This window comes from Cynara cardunculus, unplaced genomic scaffold, assembly GCF_001531365.2.
Source record: "Cynara cardunculus var. scolymus isolate 2C unplaced genomic scaffold, CcrdV1 Un_Scaffold_2539, whole genome shotgun sequence".
In the NCBI taxonomy this organism is placed as follows: Eukaryota; Viridiplantae; Streptophyta; class Magnoliopsida; order Asterales; family Asteraceae; genus Cynara; species Cynara cardunculus.
This window is the reverse complement of record NW_020201126.1, coordinates 68,248-77,822: the sequence shown is the minus strand read 5'-3', so window position 1 is coordinate 77,822 and position 9,575 is coordinate 68,248. Positions and strand designations below refer to the sequence as shown.

Below are 9,575 nucleotides of genomic sequence, written 5' to 3'. Positions count from 1 at the left end.
TTTGCTGTCAAATCACCTTTTCTATGATTAATGATGTAATCAATGTGTAATTACAATTACAAAGGAAAGACTATTTATACTAAGGAAAATAAAGCTAAACTAATTACAATAAAGCTAAGTAAATGGAGAAACTTGAATACAACATTTTATCACTAATCTTGAACCCAACAGGATCTACACTTACGCCCATACAAGGCTTCATATGGTGCGCACTGGATACTGGTGTGATAGCCATTGTTGTAGGAAAATTCAACCAATGGTAGATGAGTATCCCAGCTGCCTCCAAAGCCTATCACACATGCTCGTAACATATCCTCTAACGTTTGGATTGTCCTTTCCGTTTGCCCATCCGTTTGAGGATGATAGGAAGTGCTCAAGTCCAACCTCGTGCCTAGTGCCTTTTGAACTGATTGCCATAATCGTGAAGTAAAACGGCTATCTCTGTCTGAGATGATAGAAATAGGTACTCCATGACGTGATACAATTTCATTGATATATATATGTGCAAGTCTTTCCGTACTGAAGTCTTCTCGAACAGGTAAAAAGTATGCGGATTTCGTAAGTCGATCCACTATGACCCAAATTGAGTCATATCCTCTCCTAGTTCTAGGTAACTTTGTAACAAAATCCATTGATATTTGATCCAACTTCTATTGAGGAATCTCTGGTTGCTGAAGAAGACCAGACGGTTTCTGATGTTCAGCTTTTACTCTTGCGCAGGTTAAACATCGATTTACGTACAAAACAACATCCTTTTTCATTCCTGGCCACCAGTAATATTCTCTTAAACCCTTTGTACATCTTATCAGTTCCTGGGTGAATTGATTATTTTGAGCGATGAGCTTCCTCTAAAATTGTTGACCGAAGACTGTCGTTCTTTGGTATCCAAACTCTATTTCTGAAGTAATGCACCCCGTCTACTCGAGTTTCGAATTCCTTCTCTAGGTGGTGCAGGGTTTCGTTCTTCAGATTCTCCGATTTCAACGCCTCTTCTTGAGCTTCAAGAATTTGCGTTTTTAGGTTTGTTTGAACCAACATTCCCATGGCCCGTGCCTTTGACGGTTTCACCCTTTCTTTTCAGCTTAAGGCGTCTGCTACCACATTAGCTTTCCCCGGGTGATACTTTATTTCACAATCATAGTCGTTGAGAAGTTCAAACCATCTCCATTGCCTCATGGTCAGCATCTTTTGATCTAGGATATGTTGAAGGCTTTTATGATCAGTGAAAATGATGCATTTGGTGCCGTAAAGATAGTGCTTCCAAATCTTAAGTGCAAATACTACTGCCCCCAATTCAAGGTCATGTGTAGTATAATTCTTCTCGTGCACTTTAAGTTGCCTTAAGGCATATGCAATTACTTTGTCTTTTTGCATTAGCACGCATCCTAAGCCTTGATGCGATGCATCACAATAGACCACAAAGTTTTCCGATCCCTCTGGTAAATAAGGATAAAACAGGGGCATTGCATAGCCTCTGCTTAAGAGTCTCAAACGCTTCTTCCTGTTTCTCACCCCAAACAAATTTCTTGTCCTTCTGGGTTAAGGCTGTGAGTGGTTGTGCAATTTTCGAAAACTTCACGATGAATCGCCGATAATAGCCTGCCAAGCCAAGGAATTGACGAATTTCCATCGGGGTTCTTGGGGCTTCCCATTTCTTAATGGCCTCAATCTTGGTAGGATCTACTTGTATCCCTTTTTTATTGACTAAATGACCAAGAAATTGTACTTCACGAATCCAGAATTCGTATTTGGAAAATTTTGCGTACAATTTCTGGTTTCGGAGTAGCTCAAATATTATCCTCAGATGTTGCTCATGGTCCTCCTTGCTTCGTGAATAAATTAATATATCGTCTATGAAAACGATTACAAATTTATCCAGGTACGGTCTRCAGACTCTATTCATTAGGTCCATAAAGACAGCCGGTGCATTGGTTACCCCGAATGGTATAACCAAAAATTCGTAATGACCGTAACGAGTTCTGAAAGCTGTTTTGGGAATGTCCTCTTCCCAAACTCTCACTTGGTGGTATCCAGATCGTAGGTCAATCTTGGAAAAATATACCGCACCTTGGAGTTGATCAAACAGATCATCGATTCTAGGAAGAGGATATCTATTCTTGATGGTCAACTTATTAAGTTCCCTATAATCAATGCACATTCGCATTGACCCATCTTTCTTTAACGAATAGAATCGATGCACCCCATGGTGAGTAACTTGGTCTTATAAAGCCCCTATCTAATAAATCCTGGTTTTGATTTGACATTTCTTTCATCTCCGATGGTGCCAAGTGATATGGTGCCTTTGCCACTGGGGCAGCTCCAGGAAATAAGTCGATACCGAATTTGACTTGTCTTTGCGGGGGTAGTCCTGGTAAATCCTTAGGAAATACATCAAAAAACTCCCGAACTACAGGGGAATCTTTAATACCTTTCTCCTTGACCTTTCCATCAATCACATGTGCCAGAAATGCAGTGTAATTCTTCTTCAAGTACTTTCGCATTTTCATGCATGATATTATCTTAACTTTTAGATCTGACTTGTCTCCCTGAATCACAATTGGGTCATTTCCATCTTGAGGAATCCGGATAACCTTCTCTGAACAGACAATTTTAGCTTGATTTTTGGATAGCCAATCCATGCCTACAACTATGTCAAAACTTTCTAGTTCAATCGGTATAAGGTCTATGCTAAAATCCTTATTGGCTAAACTTAGAGTGCAATCCATAATTATATTTCTAACCTTAATTTCTTGACCATTGGCAAACTCAATTACATAAGCTTCTTTCAGCCTTTGGGACTTTAGGTTAATCTTCTGCTTAAAGTCCAGTGATACAAAACTTCTATCTGCTCTTGAGTCAAATAGAACTGATGCGAATTCATTATTCAAAAGAAACGTACCTGAAACCACATTGGGATCATCTCTAGCTTCTTTGGCTCCGATCTCAAATGCTCTGCCCCATGCCTGACTTTCTAGGTTTCCTTGACTGGCCGATCGGGCTTGACTTGCATTTGCTCCTTGTTTTCTCTTTGGGCAAACATTCCTCATGTGATCTGGACTTCCACAATCGAAGCATATTCGTCTTCGACAATCCTTTGTTGTATGACCCCCTAAGTGACAGATGATGCAGTTTCCCCAGTGCGGATACTTGCATTTATTGCACTTGGTCTTGTCTCTTTGTTTCACCGCCTGAGTCTGTACCCCAAAATTTCCTATCACTCTCCTATTCTTGTCATATTTTCCCCCAGATCTTAGATTCCCATGCTCCTCTATTTTTCTTTTTCCCTTAGCGAATTCTCCTGATCGAACCGCATTATTCGTGAGCTTGGTGGCAATATCTATTGCCTCCTTAAGGGTTTTTGGGTTGGCCGAGGTGATGTTTCCCCTAATCTCTGGAGACAATCCCCAAATATACCTCTCAATGCGGACTTCCTCCGATGTCACTAGATGAGGTACTAGATTCACTAACTCATGGAATCGGGCTGTATAAGCAGCTATATTTTCCCCTTTCATTTCATGATTCCACAACTCCATTTCTAACTTTTGGAGTTCACTTCTTGGACAGTATTCATCCTTTAGTAATTTCTTAAATTCTTCCCAAATAAGCTGGTTAGCCGTTTCCCGACCCCTAGTTTGTACCAATGTATTCCACCAGGTAAGTGCCCTTCCTTGTAACAAACATGCCGTATATTCTACTTTATTTCCTTCAGTACATTTACTAATGTGAAGAACAAACTCCATGCTTTCGAACCATGATAGTAATCCTACTGCTCCTTCGGTTAAATTGAATTCTTTCGGGTTGCAAGATCTAAAATATTTATATGTGCATTCCCTAGCCACCGTTGGTTCTGGATTGTTTGGTTGATTAGCATTCAGGCCAGCAGCCACTTGACTAACTATATTGGGGAGTGCGGCCAAAAGTTGTTCTGACACAAGTCGTGCAACCTCAGAGTTTTCTCTTCTTGGCGGCATTTTCTATGGCCTAAATCAGAAGGGAGTTTCATCATTAATATGGCAATACAAGGATGATAGCTTCCAATCATTTAAATGATGTAAGGGACATTCATCGCATGGATATTATTCAAGCATTTATATAATCAAACAGATTAATCTTATACACACCATGACTTGTCATAAATAAGTGTTTCTTCAAAAAGACATCATGCATTCATAGATGATTATAGTCACAAAAACAGGATTTTGAGTTTCTATGCCAAAGAGTGGGTATCCTACCACTAATCCACCTTCCTAGAACAACATCCATCCTATCACTATTCCCAAAATTAGCATCATCATTCCACTCACTACCAACCATCTATATAATCTCCTTATTTCTTGCCTTGCTGCAATGACGACATCCGTGTTCCTCAACATGCGCTGATGGTGTGCTTCCATCACATCGGACAGGTTGTTTAGGTTTGTGGTGGAACATCAGGTGCTGGTTCCGATGGGGGTAGGAAGGATGCTTGTGGAGAGGCAGATGTTCCACTAGTCATAGTGTCCTCCTGTTCATATGGGTCTATCTCTTCATTGTGGGCTGAGTTTCTTCTAGAGTGGCAAACCACGTAACCGGATTCATCGACCGAGTATTCACTAGGATTGGATGACGCCATAGTGATCTGCGACATTAATAATCTTAATTACTAAATGCACCATCTATAAATACTTAGTGATATAACCAAAGCTTCTAAGCAAGGCTAAGGGTGGCAATCCAGTTAGACCCTCTAAATATAAAGTCTCTGGTTGTACTACCAGAGCCTCTGGTTTCATGACCAGAGCTTCTGGTTCATCTTATATAGAAAAGTATTAGATATCTCGTCCATCGGTCCTCTGATTCCACATTTAGACTAAGCAGATCAATGGAATTTTACTTCATCGATCGCTGGTTCTACATCCATACTTAGAGAAAGGATGGATTTCTCCTTCATCGATCCTCTGGTTTCTCATACTTAACAGATCAATAGATCTCTTGCATCTGCCAGCACTAACAAGATCTTTTTCTAGAAGTCAGTGGCTACACAGCATGCCTTTCGCATCATTATGCACTCCATGGGATTCGAACCCGTGACCTGCTCTGATACCACATGTTAGGATCCAAGTGCTTACCACTACGCCAAAAGCAATTGTTGGTGGAGAAGGCACAACTTATTTCCTTATAGCGTAGCAACCAGCGCCACGTTTCGATTTAGGAAGATGCTTGTCAATGACCCAACAATTCTCACCAGTGCTTTTGGTGCATTCATGAACACTTAACAAATTTAAGGAATTCCTATTCCATCGCCTCTAGTCCTTCTAACCAGAGCTTCTAGTGCCACTTAAACACTTAAAAATTTTATGAAATTTCTATCACATTGCCTCTGATCCTTCTAACCAGCGCTTCTGGTCCAACATGGACACTTAACAAAATAATAGATTTTCTACCCATCGCCTCTGGTCCTTCTAACCAGCGCTTCTGGNACATGGACACTTAACAAAATAATAGATTTTCTACCCATCGCCTCTGGTCCTTCTAACCAGCGCTTCTGGTCCAACATGGACACTTAACAAAATAAGGGATTTTCTACCCATTGCCTCTGGTCCTTCTAACCATCGCTTCTAGTCCAACATGGACACTTAACAAAATAAGGGATTTTCTACCCATTGCCTCTGGTCCTTCTAACCAGCGCTTCTGGTCCAACATGGACACTTAACAAAATAAAGGATTTTCTACCCATCGCCTCTGGTGTAACATTCATCTTCCTAATACGCTTAATTATGTGTTGAAAACATCGACTTTTCGGGTATGGTTTTGAGCATTGGGTTCTAAAAATGGAATCTTTTTATTAGAACTTGTAGGTTATCTCGTTTCGGACACGTAGGCGAAAACCTCATCGAAAATGGAGTCCCGCGCAAAAAGTTATGCAATTTTTTTTTAGTGTTTAGGGGTCAAAACGAGTACCCAGCCGAGTCAACCCGACCCAACTTGGGATTTAGGTCGCAAATCATCAAATCAGCCCCATTTTCAACCCCGTTTTCTCTCAAAATCAGTCTTGGTGTTCTAAGCTGCGATTACACACACTTGGGAGTTAATTTCTCTGAACCGTCCAAAATTTCGTGTTATTCCTGTGGTGAAGTTGGGCATATTCGTACAAATTGCCCAAGACGAGATCGAGCGTGTTATACTTGTGGAGCTTATGGACATCGTCAGCTTAATTGTCCAAATGCCTAACGTGAGGATAGTAAGGCCTTAGTACGACAACCAATGGTAGGAGGTTCCTCAACCCGAAAGGAGGGAGTACCAAGAGCAAGAGTTAGAGCGTTCCAGATCACAGCAGAGGAGGCTCGGGAGGAGCCAAAGCTTGTCACTGGTATATTTTTCGTGAATTCTCATCTTGCACATATATTGTCTGATTTTGGTTCTACGTATTCCTTCGTGTCACATGCCTTTGTTCGCTCTCTCGAATCTGTTCCTGTACTTTTTGATAGACTGTTTTCTGCGGATACCGCTAGTGGAACCCCTTTAGTAGTTGATAGAGTATTCAAAGATTGTACATTAGTATTGGAGGATCAAAACTTCTCAGTAGACTTAATCCTTATGGATATTCGTGACTTTGATGTGGTTATTAGTATGGATTGGTTAGTAGCAAATCGGGCGGATATTATTTGCGTGCAACGAATGATCCAAATACCAGTTAGTGAAGGAGATTGTGTTTATGTGTACGGAGAAAAAGGGGTCAGTGACATCAAGGTAATTTATGTACTCAAAACTCGTCGATATTTATCTAAGGGGTGCACTTCTTTCATGGCATACGTTTTAGATGCCACTAAAGAAAAAAACAAGTTGGCCAAGGATGTACCCGTGATATGTGAATTTCACGATGTCTTTCCTGATGATTTGCCTGGTCTACCACCGGACAGGCAAGTAGAATTTCGAATTGACCTTGTGCTAGGTGCTGCACCTATTGCATGGACACCCTATCGTCTTGCCCCGACAGAAATGAAAGAAATGATGAGCCAATTACAAGGATTAATGGATAAAGGTTTCATCTGATCGAGTACTTCACCTTGGGGTGCTCCGGTGTTATTCGTGAAGAAGAAAGATGGTTCATTTTGCATGTGTATTGATTACCGCGAGTTAAACAAAGTAACAATCAAGAATAAATATATGTTACCACGTATTGACGATTTGTTCGATCAACTGCAAGGAGCAAGTTATTTTTCCAAGATCGATTTGAGATCCGGATACCATCAGCTCAAGGTACGGGATGAAGATGTACCAAAAACGGCTTTCTGTACCCGATACGGACACTATGAGTTCTTAGTAATGCCATTTGGTCTAACGAATGCTCCGGCTGCATTCATGGATATGATGAATCGAGTATGTCGGTCTATGCTCGATAAGTCTGTCATTGTATTCATTGATGACATACTTGTGTATTCTAAGTCAGAAATTGATCATGCWACGCATCTCCGTCAGATGTTGGAGTTACTAAGAAAAGAGAAATTATATGCCAAGTTCTCGAAATGCGAATTCTAGCTCAGAAAGGTGCAATTCTTGAGGCATGTGATCTCCGGTGAGGGTATTTCCGTTGATCCATTTAAAATTGAGGCAATTCAGAATTGGGAACAACCGAAGAATGCCTCAGAAATCCGCAGTTTTCTTGGATTAGCGGGTTATTACCGACGATTCATAAAAGACTTTTCAAAGATTGTCGTTCCCCTTACTTCACTCACTCGCAAAGTTGTGAAGTTTGTATGGAATGAAGAACAAGAGAAAGCTTTTCAGCTCTTGAAAGCTTGTTTGATGAACGCTCCGATTCTTGCCTTACCCGAAGGTAACGATGACTTTGTGGTCTATAGTGAAGCGTCGAAGTTGGGATTGGGTTGCGTATTGATGCAAGGAGGCAAGGTGATTGCGTATGCCTCCCGACAGTTGAAGGATTATGAGAAGAACTACACCACTCATGATCTTAAGTTGGCGGCAGTAATGTTTGCCTTGAAATTATGGCGTCATTATCTTTGTGGGACGACATGTCAATTATTCACGGATCACAAGAGTTTGAAGTACATTTTCGATCAACAGACTTTGAATATGAGACAGCAAAGGGCCATAGATTTAATAAAAGACTATGACTGTGAGATACTCTATCATCCTGGTAAAGCCAACGTGGTGGCAGATGCTTTGAGTCGAAAAGCGTATGTCTCTTATATGTGTTACGCAATCACTCACACGTCCATACAGTCTACGCTTATTGACGACCTGCGAAGATGGCAAGCCGAAGCTTTAAAACCTGAACACGTGAAGTTTGAACGGATAGTTGGATGTGTAGATTCTCTCTCGGAAGATAATCGTGGCGTGAAAGTGTTTAGATCCCGAATCTGGGTGCCGAAACTTGGTGGTGTGCGAGAGACTATTCTGGCAGAAGCTCACAAATCTAGAATGTCCGTTCATCCTGGCAGTACAAAAATGTATCATGATCTGTGTACCGAGTTTTGGTGGCCGGGCATGAAAGTGGATATTGGCCGTTATGTTGAGAGATGCGTTATGTGTTTGCAAATGAAGGCTGAGCACCAAAAACCTTATGGTAGTTTACAACCTTTGGAGGTGCCCGTCTGGAAATGGGAAGAGTTGACCATGGACCTCGTAACGAAGTTACCGAAGACTTCTCGTCAACACGATAGTGTTTAGGTAATTGTGGACCGGTTAACAAAAAGTACTCATTTTCTCGCGGTTCGGGAAGATTATGCTATGGATCGTTGGGCACAAATATACATCGATGAGATAATTGCCCGTCACGGTGTACCGTTAAAAGTAGTTTCTGATCGTGATTCTCGATTTACCTCAAATTTTTGGACTAGTATGCAAAGAGAACTAGGGACTCATATCGCTCTTAGTACCGCGTATCACCCCCAAACCGATGGACAATTAGAGCGCACGATTCAAGCGATGGAGGATATGTTATGAGCTTGTATCTTGGAGTTTGGTGGAAGCTGGGATTACCACTTGCCACTTATAGAGTTCTCGTATAACAACAGTTATCACTCCACGATCGGCATGGCTCCATTTGAGGCTTTGTACGGATGTAAGTGTCGTACACCTCTCTGTTGGCAAGAAACTGGAGAGAAAGTGTTGGCTGGATCCGAGTTGATTCAAGTCACACATGATAAGATACGGGTTATACGTGAAAGAATGAAAGCAGCCCAAGATCGATAGAAATCTTATGCCGACAAACGACGACGACAGATTCAGTTTGAAATGGGAGATATGGTGATGCTGAAAGTATCACCTTGGAAGGGAATTCTACGGTTTGGTAAGAAAGGAAAGTTGAGTCCACGTTTCGTTGGACCCTTTAAAATCCTTGAATGTATTGGAAAACAAGCCTATCGTTTGGAGTTGTGTGGAGTCCATATTTCATACAAATCTTGATGTGATCTTCATAGATTGATATGAACAATGATGAACACTAAGAATGATGTAAGTAATGATTAGATTGGAGAGAGAGAGAATTACATCAGCCAAATCTTGATTTCAGTATTAATGACAAAAGCTCTAATTATAATTACAAGGAATTTCCTATTTATACTAGGAAAGTAAAG

General features: G+C 41.0%; 1 protein-coding gene across 1 annotated transcript; it reads left to right on the top strand.

Annotated features, from left to right (window-relative positions):
* The first annotated feature begins 6,240 nt into the window (after positions 1–6,240).
* On the top strand, positions 6,241–7,029 carry LOC112503115. Its single transcript, XM_025107185.1, has one exon. The coding sequence runs from the start codon at positions 6,241–6,243 to the stop codon at positions 7,027–7,029; it is 789 nt and encodes a 262-aa protein (XP_024962953.1).
* Positions 7,030–9,575: the final 2,546 nt, after the last annotated feature.